General features: G+C 49.7%; 2 protein-coding genes across 2 annotated transcripts in view; one reads left to right on the top strand and one right to left on the bottom strand.

Moving 5' to 3' along the window:
* The window catches only part of LOC113214223 (flotillin-2), a 203,807-nt gene that overhangs the window by 97,381 nt on the left and 84,208 nt on the right, over positions 1 to 22,218 (bottom strand). The gene's annotated exons all lie outside the window — the stretch shown is intronic.
* On the top strand, positions 4,911 to 18,354 carry LOC113214222 (glucose dehydrogenase [FAD, quinone]). Its single transcript, XM_026433527.2, has 8 exons — positions 4,911 to 5,119; positions 10,343 to 10,424; positions 11,015 to 11,163; positions 12,388 to 12,589; positions 15,208 to 15,529; positions 16,176 to 16,434; positions 16,626 to 17,013; positions 17,187 to 18,354. Exons 3-8 carry the CDS (start codon positions 11,017 to 11,019, stop codon positions 17,744 to 17,746), a joined length of 1,878 nt encoding a protein of 625 aa, XP_026289312.1. The 5' UTR covers positions 4,911 to 5,119; positions 10,343 to 10,424; positions 11,015 to 11,016; the 3' UTR covers positions 17,747 to 18,354.

The raw sequence follows: 22,218 nt of genomic DNA, 5'->3' as shown, positions 1-22,218 counted from the left end.
CCCCCCCCCCCTCACGGAGATGCACCGACTCGGTCAGCGCGCCGATAGACGGAAACTGTGGAGCCGCAAGAGAGAGGGGTGAGTGTGGTGAGCTCTGATGGTGGTGGCCGATGATGGTTCACTTCGCTCCAGACCCTCGCATCAGCAGGCAGCCAGCAGCAGCAGCCACCATTCATGTATATAACTTTCCCACCTTTCTCAGGGAAGCGCCATCAGTTCCACGTCACAACCACCGCATCACTTGCCAACATTTTTTTCCCCGCCCGCCAGCCGCACGCCCATTGCTTGTCCGCTGGCGTGGCGTGGCTACCAAAGCACGCCCGGGGGGTTCAGCTCCCGGCTGGACCAACAGCCTCCCTGCGCCGGCGGCGGCGCGTCGCGAGGATGACGTGGCGCCCGGCACGGGCCGCGCGCCTGCAGCCGCCGCCGGCGCACCGGAAGCCTTTCTGGCCGGCGGGGCGGGGCGGGGTGAGGTGGAGTGAGGTGAGGTGGGGCAGGGCGGGGCGCGGAGCGCGCGACCGACGGCCGGCTCGCTCATTTACGCGGAGAAAAGTATACGAGAACAGTAACAGAGCGTAATGAGAGGATCACGAAGTGCGGGGACCCGGCAGCGAGGCCTGATCCCGTACCCCGTCCACCACACCGTCTCTGCCTCGCCTGCCCCACCTGCCCCACCTGCCCCGCCTGCTCCGCCTGCCCCCCGGCCGACCGCAGCGGTAGAGAGCAGAGGGCCATGTTGGCGCAGCCGGGGGGAGGTTCCATAGCGGTCATCGGCCATACCGACCGGGCCAGCCCGTTGGCAGGCACTGGCATTGCAATGCGAACGCTCTGGCCAAAAAAAAATTGGCAAAATCATGGCGTTCTTTTAAAGGAAGCTGTCTGTAAATGACCAAGTTTTTGCATTCACAAGCTAGCTGAAGCAGTCAAATCCACCCTTGCGAAAAATGTCCTCGTAAATTTACAACGTTTGTCGTAATGAATTGCAAAGCATGTATTAAATTTGGACAGCCCATTCTTGCTTGTTGATCAGTTCCAAGGCGATATACGAATACTATTTCAAACTTGTGACTTTCCGACACTGATTATGGAAAATTTTCCCGTCAGCCTCTTTTTTTACAGCAGCAAGGTCCCGTGAGATTCTTGAACCAGGTGCAAGATACTTTACTTCGCGTAACCTACACTGCAGCGGGGGCGGACCCTCGCCCACACCGTTACCCGACTCCTTACCTAACCCCGTGCGCCACCCTTGCCATCCCTAACCTTTCTGCTCACGTGCGGGTTTCTCTCTGGGCGTCGTGCCGCCGAGCCTTGGCCGTGGCGCCTTGCTATGCTGGGCACTCGGTTTGAAAGCGGCCGCCATGCAGCGTGGCGTGGTGCCCTGATCAGCCCGCCCCCCTCCCCCCTCGACGGTGCACCTCAGTCCCCTTCGGGCCCAGGCTGGGATCCTTACTGGCAAAACATGTTGCCCCCCCCCCCCCCCTCAACCCAATCACTCCTAGACCGCACACGTCAGCTGGTCAGTCACGTCAGCGCACCCCTTTCACTGCCGGGATAACTACTAGGCGAGGATTAATTTTGTACACGATATCCAAATTGAGTTTATGGTTTATAGTCACCGCAAACTTTGTCCAGTCGTGCGTGTAATGAAGAGGCATTTTTGCTCTTTGTACCCCGCAATATTTGCGCCCGCAAATTTCTGGCATTCACAAAGGAACGATGCAATCAATTGACATTTTGTCCCTCATAACGTGACGTTGTTTGAAAGGGGGGTGGCGGTATTGCTTACGTTTTTCTTGATTTTGGAGCATTTTTGTTCATATTCTTTGTATTTCTGTGCACACGATTTTTTTCGAGTCGGCCCACCCTCGGTTTTCAAACGGTGAAATAGCAAGCTCGGATGCGTTTCTGTTGGTAGATTACGGATTACGGATATCTGAAATACATACCAGTCGTAGAGATTTTTCAACCTGTACCACGCCCTGTGGGAATTCTGCGGGCCCGACTGAAAGGGGTCGGCGCCGGTAATTTCCTCCATGCGTGTGAGGCTCGCACACGTGCATGCGGCGGGTGGGAGGAGGAGATAGCGGGGACGCTATAACGCAGGGAATCGAGGGGTTTTGCTAGAGGAGAAGATGGAGAAGAAATGGGGACAGAGGAGGAAAGAGACCGAACGAACGGACCAGAGGAAAAGGAGGAGGGGGAGGGGGGAGGGAGACGCACGCGCGATTACCGCACACCGCGCAACGAGGAGCCGCGACGCCTCGCGAGGACGCGTCTTCATTGTCACTTCGCGACCCGCTGAGGTCACTCCTATTGGACCGCACAACAACGTTCATCAGAGAGACGTTACAGCACAGCGACAGACACGATGACGCCACGTTTAGGCCCTATTTCAGTTCGTAAAAAAAAAAAATAAGCACAAATTCAGGTAAAAGTGAGGGCACATTGCGGCACAGGATGCATGAAGCTTATTTTGCGGGATCTGTGGCAAGTTTTATTTAGAACTTTCCAATAGAGCTTTTTGCAAACTTGCGGAGTGTGCCATGGTTGCCATGTACTTTGTCAAAGTGGACGCATGTAGGCACGCTAGCACATCACTGTGCACTTTGGATTTCTAATACCGGAATTTTTAAACAAAACTGAAATCTGAACAGTGCGTTCTTCAAATAATAAGAAGTAATAATGGGGGGACTTGAGGGATGTAAAGATAACTGAAAAACCTTCGACTGCTACAGAGTCGGCGTCGACAAGCGTCGAGGACCTGCGGATACCAAGTCGGAAGCTTCCCGAGGGAAAAGGTCACCAGCAAGAGCGGCGCGAGCGCAGCCCGGTCAGACACTCATACATACACAACAAAGGGCCTGAGTGAGACAGTCAAGTGGAGTGAGAGTGCGAGAGAGACGAGGTGCGCGCTCCGCTATCCCTTTCGCGCTATGGAATATCAAAAGACTCTCTCCATCCCCCATCCACCTCCCCTTCTCTTTCCAGCACTAATAAAGTGCAACCAGTTCGTAATTTCAGAGAATTCTTCGTGCTCTGAAATATTCCTTTTCCTTTTCATCACCACTCGAATCTGGTTGCAATTTCATTTTAAGTGTCGGGAGGGAGACGCGATTACACTAATGTGTGCACGACTGTCTAAAATGCATAAACGTAAACGTGATAACTGCAAAGTGTACATGTCATGTGCACCGATACATCATTAATGATTGCCTATCACTATATAGCAGCATGTGTATACTGTCGAGTTTTCAGAGTGTCTTGGTGTCTCGTTGCTAAACCAGCAGTAGCACCTGCGTCTGCCAGCGAAGGTCACCAGCACCAGTTTGAGCTCGCAGCGGACAGTCCACTACAACCGCAGTCATCTGATGAAGACTTTCTACCCGCCTCCTTCACACAGACTGCCTTGGGTCAGCAGCACCCGCAGCACCATACACTCGCCCCGTACTTTGCCCTGTGGTTTCCCGATCTCGCACCTCGGCCAACCACAACACAGCACTGACAGATTAATCCGCAGTGCACCGTTGTCTCGAACGCGTTGGAATTGACAAAATTGAGGTGGAAGCAATTTGCCATTTCTCTCTCCCTCTCTCTCTGCTTACCCAAAATTAAGCCAAAACGAAAGTATAACTCAAAAAGGTAAACAAAACTCCACCCTTTTGATTGAACACAGGAAAGGTACACTTATATCAATGTCTTCACGAGTGAGTGCTTGTAAAAAAGCCCGGCTAAACTTCCACTAGGGCGAAATAATCCGGTTACTCCCACGGCCAACAGGGTGGCCAGCTGAACCACAACAAATTCAGTACGTCAACATGTCAGAGAATTTCACGTCAAATCAGCCACTACAAACACTAAAAACTAAAACGAATTCCCTCATTTTGAATTCTTTTCCCTTCTTATTTTTTGGCCGTGCGATTGATGCTGTGCCCTTCACTTTGCTTCACTATTTTCACTACGTCTGCCGGCGGAGAGAGGGAGCTCTAGAAAAATGTAGGGGCATGATCTGTCGAGACCTGCTGGTTTGTGAGGCGACATGGAAGGGAAGAAAAGATAAATAGAGAAAATAGAGAAAGAAATAGAATCTGTATGGCGGCTCGTTACCGGGCCGCTCGTTCTTCGTGGTGGACCTTCCGCCGTACCTAAAAGGACAAAGCAACGCCGTGGGCCGGCATTCCCCACAGCCGTACACTGTAACTCTGGGGGTGTCGACCAAACTAGCAGCAGGACGACTGATGTCACCTGACCTGCAGGAATTCAGGCGACCAAAGTCAGCCACCTACTGGCCACCTTTTTGTTTCCACATACCGCATCGTGTCAAGCCATCGTTCATCTCTAGCACCCCAGGTATGTGATATAAGATTATAGCGCAGCGTGGACCAGAACGTGTCTCTGATAAGCAGTGGGTGACAGCTGCTCGACACCATCAGCGTAGGTACCCAGTTACTCAGGGTACTGGTCATGACCATAGTGTCCCGGTCTCGCCACCCCCGGCCCGACCAGACGAGCGTGGAAAGAGGGGAGAACAAACATTCCAAACAAACAGGAAACAATGGTGTGTACAGACAGCGCATCGCGCACAACACGACGCAGCGTCCAGCCCAGGACCCTCAGCCGCCTTGCTCTGTGAGGATTCCAAAGAGGCTCTGCTAAACCGGAAGAGGATTATCGCCCCATGTAAGGCTGACGCTATTTACCTTCATCATGGGTTCTCTCCACGGTCCCAAAGATCAAAAGGCGACCACCACGAAGAAGAAGGGCGGACGGGCGACGGGAGGGGGAGGGAGGGATGGACAGTCTTGGCGGGAATAGAAGGGGGGTGGGTTGGGTTGGGGCGGAGAAGGAAGGAGAAGGGAGAGGTGGGGGCGGGCGCCCCGGCTGGCTGGAGGCGGCCGCGCGCCGGGCCCTGCCCCGCCCCGGTCCGGCCAGTTCCCCGAGACAACTGAGCGAGTGCGGACCGCGGCGCGTGTGTTTGTGGAGTGAGCGTGCGCGGCACGTGCGCGGCGTGAGTGCCAGACTGAGTGCGAGAGAGTGCGACTGTGTACAGTGGGTGACAGTGTGAAAGTGACAAGATGCAGCGCCCGCACAAGGATCATTAGAGGGATTACCACACTTCGAGGTGAGCAAGCAGGGGGTTGTGACCGTACGGAGCGCCCCTCGTCACGAGGCGACACAAGTTTCTCTCTCTCTCTCTCTCTCTCTCTCTCTCTCTCTCTCTCTCTCTCTCTCTCTCCCTCCCTCCCTCGTGTGTTATTGACTAAATGCAACCTCTCTTTACTCCAGCGAAAGGTTGCACCGAGCAACACAGCTAATATGTTACTGCGTTTTTGTGTAGTACACTGCAGCTTGGACTTTGTTAACTTATCGATCCTTCCGCCTAGGCACTTTTCTGGCGGTTGCTTTGTTTCGAGTGATATACCCCCAAGATACAAGAAGTACCAAAAGGTTAAGGTGAAGGAAGTGGTCGCCCACGGTTCGCATCAGTGGTATAACCGTAAAAAGGAATACTGCCTTGTCGCACAATAATTTAGTGCATTTATAATATAAACCGTTAGGCTACGTTCAATGCAATAATAGTATGCGACACTTTTCTTGGACAATCAAATTCGACGCCTTCTTCACAATTTTTAGCGTTCATTTCGAGTGCCCGGGCGCTGATATTGCAGAATTCGTGCGGCATAGCCGACCGACGACCTTAACGGGCTCGTGTAAAAATCAACGCGGAGCCCCCCCCCCTCCCCCCCCCTCGAAGCTTTGGCCGCGGTCAACGCGTCCTAGGCGAGGGGTAGGTCGGGGACCCGACACAGCGGGAGACGTGAACGCCGGTCGGGGCCGCCAGTGCCTGCTGTTGACAAATCACACCCTCCAGTGCTCTAACACACTGGGGGGCTTATGGTCGTGCGTGTTGGGAGCTGAGGGGAGGGGGGGGGGCTTCGGACTGTGGTTAACATTGCGTTGCATAATAGGGCCGGGGGAAGAGAAGGGAGGAAAGGTGGCGAGCGGGGCAAGGAAGAAAACCAGGAGGAAGGGGGAGGGGGGGGGGGGGGGTCAGCAAGGAACGTCCCAGTAAGAAAGCCCTAACAACCCCATATCTGAGCCTGCCTCACACAGACGCAGACACACACTCGAAAGTCAGGTTGGTTGGTTGGTTGCAAAGACATAAAAAATATAAGAATTGTTGGCGTGTATGTGTGCAGGAAAGGGGGCGGGGGGCGCCTCTGCGTTCGTTTGAAAGGTGCAAACGTGTGCACGGCACACAGCGGTGTGGCTAGCAAAGTTCACAGACCGCCAGGCTGCCCAGTGGCAAAGCTGAGATTGTGTGTGTGGCGGAGAGAGCACGAGAGGGAACTACCCAAATGCACTGTCATATCCAAAATGCAACCATATTATTTTTTTAAATACGCACCAAACAAAATCAATTGGATCATTAAAAGTATGTCAAAACGATATTTTAACCAGATCCATGGAAATCAAGGATGCGCAGTGCACTGAAAATCCAACAGTAAACAAGAAAAAAACAAAACATGCCGTTGCAAGGGGTTTTAACATTTATTGCATTTGCAAAGGCACAAAAATGCCGTAAGGCATTAGATTTAACACCTTTCGAGTAGTTGATGCCTTTCCAGGCTTTCTAAGTTTTAATGCCTTTGTAAAGGCATATAAAAACCCGAACTGTTGTACCTTGTTTTTCCAGTACTTAGCCTTAGCACAGTGCTTGCCACTGATTAAACAGTGTGCCTTAAACTTGATTTTCCTTGCAGCGAAAGAATATCAAAAAGAGACTTCTTCGCACTTCCGAGAGAACCTATATGATGTAGTGTGACTGACACATGCCACACAAACATTTCCTTCCGCCAACCGCCTCCCTGTTCCGTATGACTTAACGCAGCGCATCGCCATATTATGTATGGATCGCCAGTCGCGCCGCTCCCGTCGGCACTAGCACGCGCTCACACACGCACACAAACACGTGCACAAACACACTCACACATACACACACACACACGCGCCATCACACCACGCAACGGCCCACGGGGAAAGTGTTATGTGATGCGGACCTCATCACGGCCAAGTACGACTGAACCAAACTAACTGATCCGGTTCGGCTCCGCGGCCCAAGCCACTCGTGGCCAGTAGCGGCAGGGAACGCAAAGCCAACGCAAAGCCAAGTCGGTGCAATAATTTGCAAAATTCACACGTGTGCTGCAGCGTCCAGTCCCAGCAGGAAAGGGGAAAGGGGAAGGAAAAACTTAAGTGCATGCATTCATTAGCGCCCCCTACCCTCCCTCACGTACTACCACTGTGAAAAATATCGTCGTAGATTTACGAAATACTTTACAATTAATATTTAAAAACTATTATTTAAAGAATATGTTGTAAATTTATGACACCCCAATCTTGCTCGTCGATGCATCCCAAGTCGATGCATATGCATAGTGCTAGAAATTTTACAATTTTGGATTGTTATTTTACGACACTCTTCATAGAAAATTTTTCCTTAATAACTTCAACTATTTTTACAGTGATGGTTGTCATATTTACTCCGTTCACTACACCAATTTAACCATTTTTCAAGAATTGAATAAATTATTGCTAACCGAACAGACTTGAGTCTAGCGAAAATGAAAAGCCCTAAATATTTACAGATTTAGGTGGTCACAAACCGAAGAACTGCAACTGCATGCAACTCCTTTGCTGAACACTTCCTTGCCAGATAACTTATGGAAAGTGGAGTTGCACACTTACATGTGCATACACTATAATTTGAAGTGTGATACTTTTCACACATTTTCGTGTGATAAAACGCCCCGTGTGATTCCCACGATTTATCACTCCTGGGGAAGTAATAAATTTTTATCACAAATTTTGTGTGATGCCTATTGCAAAATAATGCGATGATTCCGGATTTCCTACAAAACGGTGTGGATGCACATCGCACAAAACTGTGATACATAAAAGTATTGCTCAAATGAGTGATGGTCATCACAAATATAAGCAATGAATTTAATGTTGTACTTTTCCTGCGATGATCATCACAACATCGAGCAATATTTCTGTATCACAGAAAATGTGAAGTCGGTATCACACTCTGATATACAGTGTAGCAACCGAGTTAATCACTTGCAAGTGTCAGCGACGTCAGTTGGACACTGGCAAGTATTCGACTTTTTTCAGTGCACAATAAAGCACTGAAGAGTGTTAAGCAGTTACGCACTTGGTGTAGCACTTGTAGTACTCGTTATAGATGCACTCTATGCTACATCTACATCTGTACTGATTTGGATGTCAGTTAGAATTCTCTACAACAGAAATCACAGGGGTCAGTAATTAATTTGTCAACTATTCCGATTCCGTATAGTTTTGATAAAGATGTAATAATAAAACTATTAAATTTGTCATAATTGGTATTACTGACAAAATACTGCTTTAGTCAAACCTCGTACAGGGTTGCCACGAAGTCCCAGTTTCCGAAGATCCTGACATTTTCCTGACCAAATCCTGACGAAAAAGTGACTTTATCCTGACATTTTCAGAACAAGTTGACAGCAAAATACAGCAAAATAGCGCTATTTTTCAGGGGGTAAGAAAAAAATTGTGTATTTCTTTTAGGAAAAATGTATCAGAGTGGCGCACTACCACAGCGCCACGCCTCTAGCCGAAGTAGCGCCGAGCATCAGGGCGATAACCGGTACAATCCATTTATCCTGACACTTTTACCACAAAATCCTGACATTATCCTGATTATCCTGACAACTTTTGAAAATCCTGACAAAATCCTGATTATCATGATTATCCTGACGCGTGGCAACCCTGTCGTAAAAAAGTCAGTAAGGGATGAGAGTGGTGTATCAGTATGAAAAGGCAAGCAAAACTATGCGGATGAGGTAGATAGGAGGGGTAGAGAGGGTGTGAGAAAGAAAAACGGGGGAGGGGGGAGGAAGGGATCTTAGATCGATGCACTGCGTGCACGGCACGGAACCGGCTGGCAAGGCTGCACGCCGGGCGCCCCGCCGCCGCACTCGGCCGCCTCGCCCGTGTTGCTACACGCCTCCGTGGTGGTCGCCGCCGTGCCGACCGACCGTGCACAACACAGCGCGACGCGTACGCGGCCCCGCGTCACCGAAACTGGGTCAAGTGCGGGGGAGGGCGCCGGCGCCGTGTGCTCATCGTCAGGACGACAACGGGAGGCCCGAGCAAGTAATGGGGCGTTACAAGCATGAAACGCCACTAGAAAAACATATGCTAGGGATTCATGCCTTACTAGGGGTGGAAAAATTTTAATGCCTTTGCAAAGGCACGTAAGTGTCCAAATGCATTAAATTTTAACACCTTTGGGCAGTTTTAATGCCTTAGCACGGGTGCCAATTGTTAATGCTTTTGTAAAAACATCAAAACCCTTGGAGTCCTACCTTTGAATTTCCAGCCGTGTGTTTACATTGCCTACATAGGGCGACATGATTCCTGCATCGCTCAATAAGATTGCAATTTACTGCATCTGCGTATCAGAAAACATCCTTGAATTAGTGTCATCTAGGCCAAGATGTCTCTTGAAGAGTCCTGGGAGCGCCCATAGGGATCATCCAGACAGTACGTCCGTCATTCGCCGTTACGAACCCTCCAAATTAAGGCAATGCAAGCTCTCATAGCGCCTGATGGGTAGGCACAATCTTGCATGCAGTGCATGCGTGTATTGCGGGGTGGCCTACCCCGAGATTTGCAGGTGCATAGTTTCTGTAATTTGCAGGATGATTTTGAGAGAAACGGACGTACTTTCTGGACGATCCCATAGCGAATGACTCTAAAGAAGCGATATCATTCAATATTTATCCCAGGAGTAATATAATTGGGGGCACGATAGCGAGATACCTTGTCTCTCCAGTGTCATTTCCTTGGAATAATTATTTCACAACTAGATGATTTGAAAGTTTAAAAAATTGGCTGTACACCATAATAGTTAAGCCTGTGCTGGCCGCTTACGATAAAGATAAGGACTCAGTGAGTTTGCATCCCGAAATCACCCACTGAAGAAATGGTAACTGTTTCTGTACGATAAAGCGTGTCCATAGTGGGTAGCTTATGAGTGGTCCTTGCCTTTGGCGGGTTGCAGCGGCGATGCATTACAGTAGGCATTACAGTGGAGGAGGGGAGGGGATGGGGACGCACGCGACAGTCTGCCGGAAGGGTCCACGCCACGCTGCACCTGTATAAAAATACAACAGGAGCCAGCAGTGCGCAAGACACGAGCAAAGCTCGGGGCGAGCGCGCAGAAGTGCAACGTCGTACATGAGCCCTTATTATTTCCCATTGTTTCCCTGTCATTTTTTTTGTTTTTGTTTTTCAGAATGCGAACGAGGATGTCCGGAAGGCTCAAACGGAGATACCCATCACCAGAAAATCATAGATAGTACGCGAAGACGGTGGGGGTGAGTCCACGACTTAACTCCGTTGCTGTGCACATAAGTGTTGAACTCGGTACACCCAGAACGATAGTTTCTTAATCAATTTATTCAAGTGCAAGCTGACACAAGATGAAAGTCACCATTTAGAGAAGGCAATTTTGTCTTTGGAATAAGATTTCTCTCTTATTCAAAATAAAATATCAGCTTGTTTCAAGAGTAAATTTGATCTTGTGTCAGCGTGCACGTGAAACAAGGAAAAAATTACTTGAAACAAGAAACGGTTTTTCTGTGTGTAGTTAGGCACTTGTAATGTGTGCAACTCCTCTGCTGAGCACTTTCTTTGTCTGCGCCGGATTAGACGCATAATGCGTGAACTGTTGAACAGAGGAGTTGAACATTTATAAGTGCACAACTACCGAGTTGATCACTTAAAAGTGTACTACTGCAAGTTTCCAATTCGCAGTTGGACACTTTCAAGTGTGAAGCAGTAGTGTTACACTCCTTTACGAAAACTAAAGAAAACGAGAGAAAGAAAATGCAAAACATTTGTTCTGCAGGGATTCGACAGCGTGTACACTTCTTGACAGAGTCACTCTTCCTCAAATGCTTTGCAGGAATGGCCCCCGCGCTGCCCGCCCTGCCCCTCCTCGGGAGCGGGGGGGCATCCATGGCCCTAGGGCTTGTCCCACTCATCGCAGTCGGAATGGTCTTCATGAGGTACACCGCTGTCGACCCCGAGTCCAGGCCTATCGACATCAGAGAGGTGAGTGAGCGAAAGATTTGGGAATCGAAGCTCGACGCTAATAAAAGCTTGCGGGGAATATTTCACCGTGGGCTATAAAGTGAAACCTGCTGCAAACGTGTACTGCTATATGTGCGTCAAAGCAGACCAAGGACATCCTAAAACGAATAAAAAACCGTCTTCATCAGAAATTCACTGCTCTGACTTGCTACTTGACCTCTTTAACAGGAAGGCTACAAAACACCTGAACGGTCGCATGCCCTTGGCCAGTGCAGCCGGTAGGCATGACAGAGGTAATAACACACTCAAGAAAATGAAGTAAGGGAGAGTGGGGCACATTGAACCATGGGGCACATAGGTCAAGTATCAAAATTTCACTGGGTAGAGCAATCGCAGTGACATGACTCAGACTATAAAAGAAGCTATAAGCACCCTGGCTGATTTTCTGAATGATGTGTATGGCATGCACGTACAAACACAGGGTACCACTGATGAAATCGGAGGTCAACAGCCCGACGGTTTAAAATGAAATCAAGTCAAGCACGTTATAACAGAAACAACCGCCCACGACCCATTTCAATTTTTTCCCACCTTCCTTCCTTTTGCAAGACGCACCGACTCCCATTTTTTTTTAGAGAGAAGGAAGTGTTTGTGTAGCGTTGTCTGCGCTTCTCTCTCTAACGTTCATTACAAAGGCAATGAGAGCAACAGAGACGGCGTAGGCACGCAGTGCATTGCATCACCCACCTCGCTTTCGTTCTACTGGCTTCTGCCTAGTTGCAGTGCGAGCATTGTCGACCTACTGAGGGGGACTCAGCAACTCTACATATGAGCAATGAAATGTACCTGTCGCATCTCGATAAAACCAAATTTGTAACGAGATTCGTTTTAACATAAAACCTCCGAGAATGACAGAGTTGCACAGCACACTAGGGTCAATACAGGGCTTACAGGGTGTCCCATACGGCATTTTCCCAAAAAATATTTGTTTTGCTTTGAGACGGTATACAAGCCGAACCGCACGCCTGCGCGGTCTACGGGACACTCGGGTGGCATACCAAACACGGATCACACACGAACAATTGCGTACAAACTTTCATCGTGGCCGTGTGCTGTGAAATTAAGTCAAATCTTGTTACAGAATGCATGTTATTTTTTTTAAAGACAGTATTTGGTATGTCGCATACGAGATCACGCTTGAAAAGCATTCTCCTTTAAACTGTTGGCTGTCCTCGCTCCCTCCAGGTGCTGCCCGTCTACGACTTCGTCATCGTGGGCGGCGGTTCGGCCGGCGCGGTCCTGGCCAACAGGCTGTCCGAGGTGTCCGACTGGAACGTGCTCCTGCTCGAGGCCGGCGGTGACGAGACGGAGATCTCGGACGTACCTTCCCTGGCCGGCTACCTGCAGCTCTCCGACCTGGACTGGCAGTACAAGACGTCCCCGCCAGGTGGGTTGAATACTTGTGCTAACCACGTACAGTAGGGTCCAGCGGAGCGGTCATCGTTTTATGTTATTTACTTATTTTTTTTGATTTAGGGGTTGTCATGGTTGCCACAAAATTTTCATTTCCATTTTCCCTGAGTTTTCCCTGATTTCCAGACCATTTCTCCCTGAATTTCCCTGAGTTTTAAGCACCGTTCCTGGTGAAGTACTGGGGCAAAATAATACCCCTAACTGTAATACAAAGACCGCAAGCGAAGCGAGCGCGAAAAATTTTGGGACAAAACACCCTACTGGGACGTCAAAATGTGTATTTGACCTAAACGGCCAATTGACTGCAGTTTGGGGACCAGTCAGACCAAATTTCCCTGACTTTTTTTCATTTTCCCTGAGTTTTCCCTGATTTCCCTGACAGTTTTTTATTTCCCTGAGTTTTCCAGGTTTTCAAGGTTTTCCAGAGTTGTGGCAACCATGGTTGTATGTAATAGTGCGTTTGAAAACTGCTGGAACACTTTTTATACTCTTTTTGCTCGAACGTTTTTATAACCCTACTCTGCATTCATTTTGACATGACAGGGGTGGTTTTAAAAACCTCTACGTTGAGAGAAAACTTTTTTTTTATTGACTAAAGACGCAAATTTAAGAACCATAGGGCAGAAATTAAAAGTAATTTGCCCTATCCCTGTCGGGTTTAGATGTGACTTTCATATAACTTTTAACGCAAGCGAGTAGATGTCCACCCTGAGCCATGCACCACGCCGGCCCGCCGGCAGCCCTCGGTCAGGCCGGTAGTGACGCAACGGGAAAGAGCCCGGCATTCCGACTGCAGTAAGTGCGCGGCTGCGCGGCGCGGCACGGCGCGGGCACACTCCAAACCAAATCGATGACCGGGGAATGACTTGCATAGTGCACGAGCCAGGCGTGGTAGCCACGCGCCGTCACTGTTAGGGCAGGAGTTCAGGAGAAGCAACACGGCACAGCGCTGATCGCGGAGCAGCTTTTACCAACGAAAATTTTGTGCCATTTGCTGCCGAATGTGTTGGGAACCTTGTGGGGGCTGCTTGAGATAATGTTTCACCTCATTGTCCGCCAGAATGTGGGGAAAATTTTTCAGATTGAATTTAGAGGTTGCACATGCGCACGCATCTTGAAAGTTCTCGTTTAAATAAAAAAAAAGGCAAGTTTCAGTAAATTTAGTAATGTTAGTCAAAAGTTCGTGGCAATTTTATAAAAAGAATGCTGAGCAAACTACATAATGGCAATAAACGCTCAACCAAACACAAAACATTCATTCATCGATGATAACTTGACAGCAGAAACATGTCAAAATTAAGGGTGATGGCAAACTCCGGCGTCCAACAAGTTTCGTGAGGCAGTTATTACCACATCAGCAGCCCGGAGAAAGCATTCAAGTGTGACAATTTGGGCAGAAGCGAAAGAGGGGGAAAGGAAGAGAAAAAAGGCACCCGGACCGGAGGGAAAGATTCGGAAGGATTAGTTCAGACAGGCCAATTGAGGGAGACGAGACGATCCGCCGGAGAGGAGCAGAGTATACATAATTGGCATAACTTTCATTGATTCGCAAGACAATGCCCGGGGCCCTGAGAGCCAAGTTTACACGGAAGGGATCAAACCGGAAGCTGGGGCAGGGCAAGCAGGGGCGGGGCGGGACGAGGCGGGGCAGAGTCTACCGGCGGCGCTTCCCTCTTCACACTCTCCTTCCACTCTCACCCATTTTTCGACCGGAAGCCTACACATCCTCAAGTCGTGGTGGCCGACGGCTGGCCGTGTTACGTCGCGCCGTATAACGAGCCGCCCCACCGTGTCAATTGGAACTTCATAGACACACGATCAATCGTAAAGAGACGAATAGGGCGCAGGTGGCAGAGGCGGCAGCGGCAGCAGCAGCACCGCTCGACAAGGAGCCGCTAAGCATCGGGGCAAACATCGCGTGTCGGGCCACGGCGCAGTTTTTGCGCCATTACATGGCGTTTGACGGCCGGGAGGCAAGAAATGGGGCCGCAAGTGAGCCATTAAATTGTCACACGAACGGGCAACTCTGTTGGCAAGACTATCGGGCCGCGGCACACATACACACACGGTAGGTGTCCCCAAAATAAACATCCCCCACCAGATTTTTATCACATTTTTCCAGGGGACCAATATTTTGGCAGGAACAGGAAAACGGGACGAAGCCCCGATGGTTGCAAAGAATAAGTTTGCATTGCAATCGGATTCCTTGGTAGCTTAACAAAGAATTTTAAGGTACTGTAATCTGTAATGCGATGAATTAGTTTAGTTAACATGCTATTGTGGCCACTCGTGCGGTCATGTGGGACACAACGTGTTAACAAGCTTGCAAATTATTTCTTTGCAATGCGAACACAAAGTTTGCAAGGATCTTTGCAAATTACAAAGATCGAAAATTCTTCGCAACGTTGCAATGAAAATAGCGAGCAAGCAATTTACAGTGCAGATTGATAGATGAATGGTCACGCGGGACGCGGGAGACTTATTCCTGATCCCGATGTGACAACAACGGCATTTGATGGCAAAGTATTAAGTCGGTGTTACCGTTAAGCAGTGGTGGGACTTTTTGTCAATTGGTTACTCTGCTCCTATCAGGCGGTGACGCAGCGTACTGCCTGGCGATGAATGGAGACCGCTGCAACTGGCCGCGCGGCAAGGTGCTGGGCGGCTCCTCCGTGCTCAACGCCATGGTCTACGTGCGCGGCAACCGCCACGACTACGACAACTGGGAGCAGCTGGGCAACCCGGGCTGGGGCTACGACAGCGTGCTGCCCTACTTCAAGAAGAGCGAGGACAACCGCAACCCGTACCTGGCGCGCACGCCCTACCACTCCACGGGCGGCTACCTGACGGTGCAGGAGGCGCCCTGGCGCACGCCGCTCTCGCTCGCCTTCGTGCAGGCCGGCGTCGAGCTGGGGTGAGTGGTCCAAGCAGCATCCTACCACGCCGTCGAGGCCATCTCCTCAGGTGCACAAGCGACATTGAAGTGACGCATACCTGCAGGGTTTGCACTGGATTTATGACCACGGACGTGTGCATACTCATAAGAGGTTTGAGTGAAACTGGAAAAGTCGGGCGAAAGATATTGATTTTAAGTTTAAAATCTATATGCTAATTAAATCAAGGGAAAGCTCTCTGTTTCAATCTGCTAGTTCGGTAAGGTTCTTTTAAGGTTTAATACGCCTGTAGACGTAACCCTGTTAGCAGGAAGTATTTTAAAATTTCATAACTTAAAAAAAAAATGGTTAAAAGGGTTACGTCCAAGGTGTATAATCCTTAGAAGAACCGCAAACGACTTACTTAAATTGGCATAGAAAGCTTTTCTTGATTTACTTAGCACAGAAAATCTAAACTCAAAATCTGTTTTCGTCCGATTTTTTCCAGTTTGACCCAAGCCTCTGCCTTAAAGGCGTTCGTCATTCTAGCCTAATACTTGCAAGCATTCAAATTTTAAGTCTCACACGAGCAAGTATGAGAGACGGCGTACAAGTGGATTGTCAAATGTCAGTTGAGTAATCCAGATGTCATTGTTGCTCACGCCGCCTTCTTCGTGGCCCCTACAGGTACCCCAATCGGGACATCAACGGCGCCAAGCAGTCCGGCTTCATGCTGACGCAGCTGACGGTGCGGCGCGGGTCGCGCTGCTCCACGGCCAAGGCCTTCCTGCGCCCGGTGCGCCTGCGCAACAACCTGCACGTCGCCCTCAAGGCCCAGGTCCTCAAGGTGCTCATCGACCCCGGGGGCAAGGGCGCCATCCCCTTCGCGTACGGCGTGCAGTTCGTCAGGGGCAACCGCAAGCAGGTGGTCCGCGTCCGCAGAGAGGTGAGAGACAACCTCTTTGCAGCCTACAAGCAAAACTCAACCGGCCTCAACTAGACGCTTTTTTCTCGGTGCAATGCTATGGCTAAACCCTAAACTAAGGATACCATACCGAGACTACCTTTGAACATTATGGGTTCCTATCGCATACTTTTTCCAACCCGTCTTCTGGCTGACGCATGACTTGTCCGCAGGTCATCCTCTCTGCGGGGGCCATAGCGTCGCCGCAGCTCCTTATGGTGTCCGGGGTGGGCCCGCGCGCGCACCTTCAGGAGCTCGGCATCCCCGTCGTGTCCGACCTGAAGGTGGGCCACAACCTCCAGGACCACGTCGGCCTCGGCGGGCTCACGTACATCATCGACGAGCCCGTCACTTTAAAGAAGTCGCGCTTCCAGACGGTGGGCGTCGGCCTCGAGTACATCTTCAACGAGCGGGGGCCGCTCACGACGAGCGGCGTCGAAGGTCTCGCCTTCGTCAACTCCAAGTACGCCAACAAGTCCATCGACTTTCCCGATATCCAGTTTCACTTTGCGCCCAGCTCCATCAACTCGGACGGTGGCGAGCAAATTCGCAAAATTCTCGGTGAGTTACAGATCAACCCCGCTGTGAACGCTGCATACTGACTGTCATGCATTAAGTTTGCATACATCCTGTTTTGGGACTTGGTGCCTAATTTGGGAGAAAAAAGGCTAAAATACTTAAATTAACCTACCTCACACAATTTGAGATATTTAAAATCTGAATTTCCTCGGCAGGGCTCCGGGACCGCGTGTACAACACCATGTACAAGCCGCTGGTGAACGCAGAGACGTGGACCATCCTGCCGCTGCTGCTGAGGCCCAAGAGCTCGGGCTGGGTGCGCCTCAAGAGCCGCAACCCGCTGCACTACCCGCTCATCGAGCCCAACTACTTCGCGCACCGCGAGGACATCCAAGTGCTGGTCGAGGGCATCCGCATCGCCAACGCCGTGTCCAACTCGTCCGCCTTCCAGCGCTTCGGGTCCCGGCCGCTCACCACGCCGATGCCCGGCTGTCGCCAGCACACCTTCGACACGGACGCGTACTGGGAGTGCGCCATCCGGCACTTCACCTTCACCATCTACCACCCGACCGGCACCTGCAAGATGGGGCCGCTGTCCGACCCGGACGCCGTGGTGGACCCGCGCCTCCGCGTGTACGGCGTGCAGCGGCTGCGCGTCGTGGACGCCTCCATCATGCCCCAGATCGTGTCCGGCAACCCCAACGCGCCCGTCATCATGATCGGGGAGAAGGCGGCCGACCTGATCAAGGAGGACTGGGGCATCAAAGTGACGTAGATGAGAAGGATACGCTGTATCTTCCTGTTTTGCGGATTATGGGCCACATGCCATGATACAAGTCGGGTGGCGGGTCGTGGTCGAATTTTCCTCCACCCTTCATGCAATTTACCCCGATGCTAGTCACGGTTGGAATGTAAGGAAAAGGTAAACGGACTATTTCACACCGCCTCGGCGGTTAACATAAGCTCAATGCACAAAAAGAAATCTCCCACGTCTTCTTCAAAAGAAACACTCATACCGCATCGGTATAATCAAACACATGTGCCAACAATTGAGTGATATCTCTCACAAAAAGCCATAGATCGAATTTGCTCCAAAAATTTTAACAAACTAAGAGACTGACGGCTATAACCTGACTCCACTGCGTAACATAAGATGCTGTGCGGTGATAAAGTTAACTTTATCCCTTTATCCCCTTTTCTACGTATATTTATTTGCAATATGTCAAGATTCTTCAATACAACACCTGTTAATGTGGTAAAAGTTTACTATCTATGCATGACATTGACCTAATAGCATAAGTTTAGAAAGTAGAAATGCCAGTGTTATTTATTTCGCTCTTATAGTGGTAATTGTAAATAAATTGATTTAAAAAAAAATGTTAATTACATTACTCTTAACTGGCCTCTTCCAAAGGGCATAATGGGGACTGGAGCTGCCACAAACCTGCAATGAAACAAACAAAAACAATATTAGCTCACAAAAAATTAATGCGCAGACAGATCGATGGGTACATCCCATCAGAAATGGGTGTACTCTGACTTGAAGTCAAATTGGACTAGGTGGTTCTGAAAAATAATTTGATAATGACTGGTCATGACTAGATAAGTGACTGGCCTCTTCCAAAGGGCATAATGGGAACTGGAGCCGAGCCACCACAACTAAAACAGTGACTGGTCTGGAGCTTCTGGAGTTGTTTTGCCCCAATTTCGAGACTGACTGGTGACTGGGAAACGACTGGAAAATTGTTTAGTCCAGGCCCTGCACTGTGGCTGGTCGAAGTGATACACCTTACTACTCAGAATGTCTCACGTACTCACTGGTAAAACAAAGGTGTGAATTAACACCTTTCCAGGTGGGCGTTCAAGTCAAAAGGCGTTAACGTTTTAGTTTTTCCCGAACATTTTCTGATGAAGCGAACCAAGGTTTGTAAAACTTATGTTTTCGTATTCAGCTAAAAATTCCGCTTCGATCAAGCCGACATGTGATAGGGTTCAAATCCCAAATAAAAGAAATTTAGTAGATTACTGAGGGTCAGTTACTTCTTTCACCGTTCTTCAGACACACATCACATCATGTAGGCTCGTTCGAAACGGAATTTTGAGCTGAATGCAAAAATATTAGTCCTGCAAACCTTGGTTTGCTTCAGCAGAAAATATCTTTTTACCAGTGCTACCGTGTAAGTAAGTGAGTACCAAACCACAGAACCAAACCACACACGGTAAAAATAATGTTTGAATTTTTGATTTAAAAAAAAATGAAAAACTTTGAGGAATTTCGAGAATTTAAGAAAAGCTCCTCCGCTACCAAAAAAAAATAAAAAATAGGGGAATTTTCCAAAATTTTGTCGGAGAGTCGCTAAGAATTGTAGGAATTCTCCTATACTAAAAAACGCCCCGCAAAGTTTACCACCCTCAAAGTACGAGACCTTGTTTTCAGCGTGCATAATGCTATGTCGTAGCCCTGACACGAGGTTCATGAAATGAAACTCTGCCTGATGAAGTCAAAGACTTCTCCAAACTCGTCTCCAATTTGCGGATACGCCGAGCCGTCAGGAGAAGGCAAACCTTACGTTTGGTGGGAGGCACCACCAGCATGCGGCAATACTCCCCAACGCCGATACGCCCGTCTCCAGAGGTACCGCCGCGGAGCTACCCCGACCAGCGCCGGCCCTACCCCGCGTGAGCCGCAGCCGCGTCCCGTCCAGCGTAGTAGGGTATGGTAATTGACCGATGACACCGGCACACTTTCATAAGAGCCCGCCAGTGATTTCGGACATGAGCTTACGCGACCAGCGGTTGCCTGCTGCGCGGCCCCTCCTGTCCTGCTGGCGTGGCCCAACCAACCGCAAAAACACGGCGAAAAATATAACACGCTGCTTTTATCTTCCGCCAAACGTATTGTTGCTCTAGTTCTGTTCAGCCAGGTGTAGGGCTCCTTTTGGCCTCAAGGTCAGGTCTTCGTTTCGTACAGAAAACATCTTGGTGAATATTTTTGGTTTGTGTGGCGCGCTGTAGGCCCGTTGGTGGTGCGCTTTCCTGGAAAAGAAAATACTGACACAATTTACCACCGTGACAGCATCCCGCCCGTCTGCTTCGAACTGCCTGGCCGTATCCCTGCAGCTCATGCAAGCCTTTAATTATAAGGCGCCAAAGTCTTCAAAACTTTACGTTAAAACTGGCGGAAACGGGCTTCCGAAAAACATCCAACAGCAGATGCGGGTGAGCGTGCGCAGGTCAGCACAGCAGGCACGTCAGGGCGCGAAAAAAAGGCCAAGGGAAAATCCTTCCCGTAAAGATGAGATAACCGAAAAGACCGTTCTTATAGGGCGGCCGGTAAGCGGCCGGCCCGCCACCCTATACTTTACAGCCCAGTTTTGAACGGGTGCTGCAGGGCGGCCCGCCGGCCCAGGTAAGAAGCAGCGCCGCGGACGACGTGACTGGGCGCACGCGCGCTCCAGCTCCAGCAGGGGGAGTGAGCGAGTCCCAACCTCCGCACCGGTAGCGCGTCTCGTCTTGGAGCGGAGCCGGCCGCGGATACGACACCCGTTCCGTTCTCTCCAGGAAGACAACTGCAGCAACAGGGTTTTGGAGACGGCGGGAAGGGGGTAGTGATACGGCTTTGTCAACTTTATGTGGGGACTGTAATTTGTTACATATTACACACGCACCCTTTCGTGGTACACTCTTTGTGTTTGAGACTTATCGAAAGCAAGTGCACTAAAAATCAAAGTGTACGAGTGTCGCTCACCTGCAGACGAGTGAAAAGATTTGAACTCCTGGATGTGCGACAAAATATTCATAAACACTTGTAGTTTGAGAGGTTCAAGATGTCATGCAGTGAAGCTTATGTTGTGTCACCTGCCACCTGCCACTTAATCAATGCACCGCGATAAAAGAGCAAAAGTGCTTTCAGTTGGCCGAAAATAATGAGAGGGGAAGGGGGGGGGGGGCAGTCGGAAGTATAGAGCACCCTTTATGGTCTCTCACACAACACGCCAGCATAGACGAAATTTGCAACATTGCGACCGACCGCACTTCTCTGAGCCTGTGATACCCCTCGAAAACCTTCGAACCACCCCGCCCCTCTGAGCCGATACCCCCCGACACCGTAACAACCCCTCCGGGACGCACCCGGGACACCCCGCGGGACGTGACAACCGGCACGCGGGCACGACACGTCGTCCGCCAGTGAGGTGACTTCCTGCCACGTCGTGTCGCATATATTGCAACATGTGGTCGGGTTGGGCTCGGCCCGGGCCGCGCGGCAGCAGGGGAGGGGGAGGAGCGACGCAAGAGAGGCTTTAGACGTCCCACAAATGACTGTGTGTGACATTCAAGAACCAATTAAAAAACTCTTTGCGACACCGCAGTGCAAAGAGGAACGCCCAGCTTTGAAAATCAGAATGTTTTAACATGATGACAGTTTAAGCAAATTAAAACTTGAAAATCAAAATATTTCATAGTATAAACATCAAAAGTCAAAAACAACTCGGAAAATGGCCATTTTAGAATTCAAGCAGTTTCCTTGAAAACTGTCTTGAAAACCTAGCAGATTGCTTGAAATCCAAGATGTAATTTTTACCGTGAACAACAAACACTGAAAAATTAAGTGTGCAACTGCTGAACACTTGTAAGTTTGCAACAGCAAGTTGAAAAGTGTTCAGCTTCGTAGCTACACTCGCAAGTGGGTAACTCTTGAGTAGAGCACCCCTACAAGAAGCCAATCTGAGGAAGTGCTCAACAGAGAAGTAACACACTTGCAAGTGCACATACCTTACCGAGTTTAACACTTCCAACTATTCAACTTGCTGTTGCACAAAGTGTTAAGCAGTTGCACACTTAATTTATCAGTGTAAACGGTCTGGTTTCAAAGTTTAAACTGGAAACTAGATAACTTGATGGACTTTGATTTTGCAGTTTAAGCTCTTGGACTTTAGGATTTAAGTTGATATCGTCAAGTTGTACAGTTACAGTGTGCCCGACTTCAACACCTCGCCAGTCTCTTAAAGCGTTGTGATATAACAATTTCATTCTCCGGCATGACGGCAAAGTCATGTCCGCCGGAGCGTGTCGAGTGTCACATTAAAATGCATCACTGACTAAACCTTGGACTCCCTTGGCCATGCCGCGACACGCCCCCGAAACGGAGACAGGAACAAAGAGAAAGGGACATGCTGGCTAAACTGGGAGAGTCGGGGGGAGAGAGAGGGAAAAGGGGCGGATGTGGGAGAAGGGGGGGAGGGAGAG

The sequence above is a fragment of the Frankliniella occidentalis genome, unplaced genomic scaffold, assembly GCF_000697945.3.
Source record: "Frankliniella occidentalis isolate FOCC.00 unplaced genomic scaffold, Focc_3.1 Scaffold42, whole genome shotgun sequence".
NCBI classification, from domain to species: Eukaryota; Metazoa; Arthropoda; class Insecta; order Thysanoptera; family Thripidae; genus Frankliniella; species Frankliniella occidentalis.
This window is presented reverse-complemented; position numbering and strand designations above follow the sequence as displayed.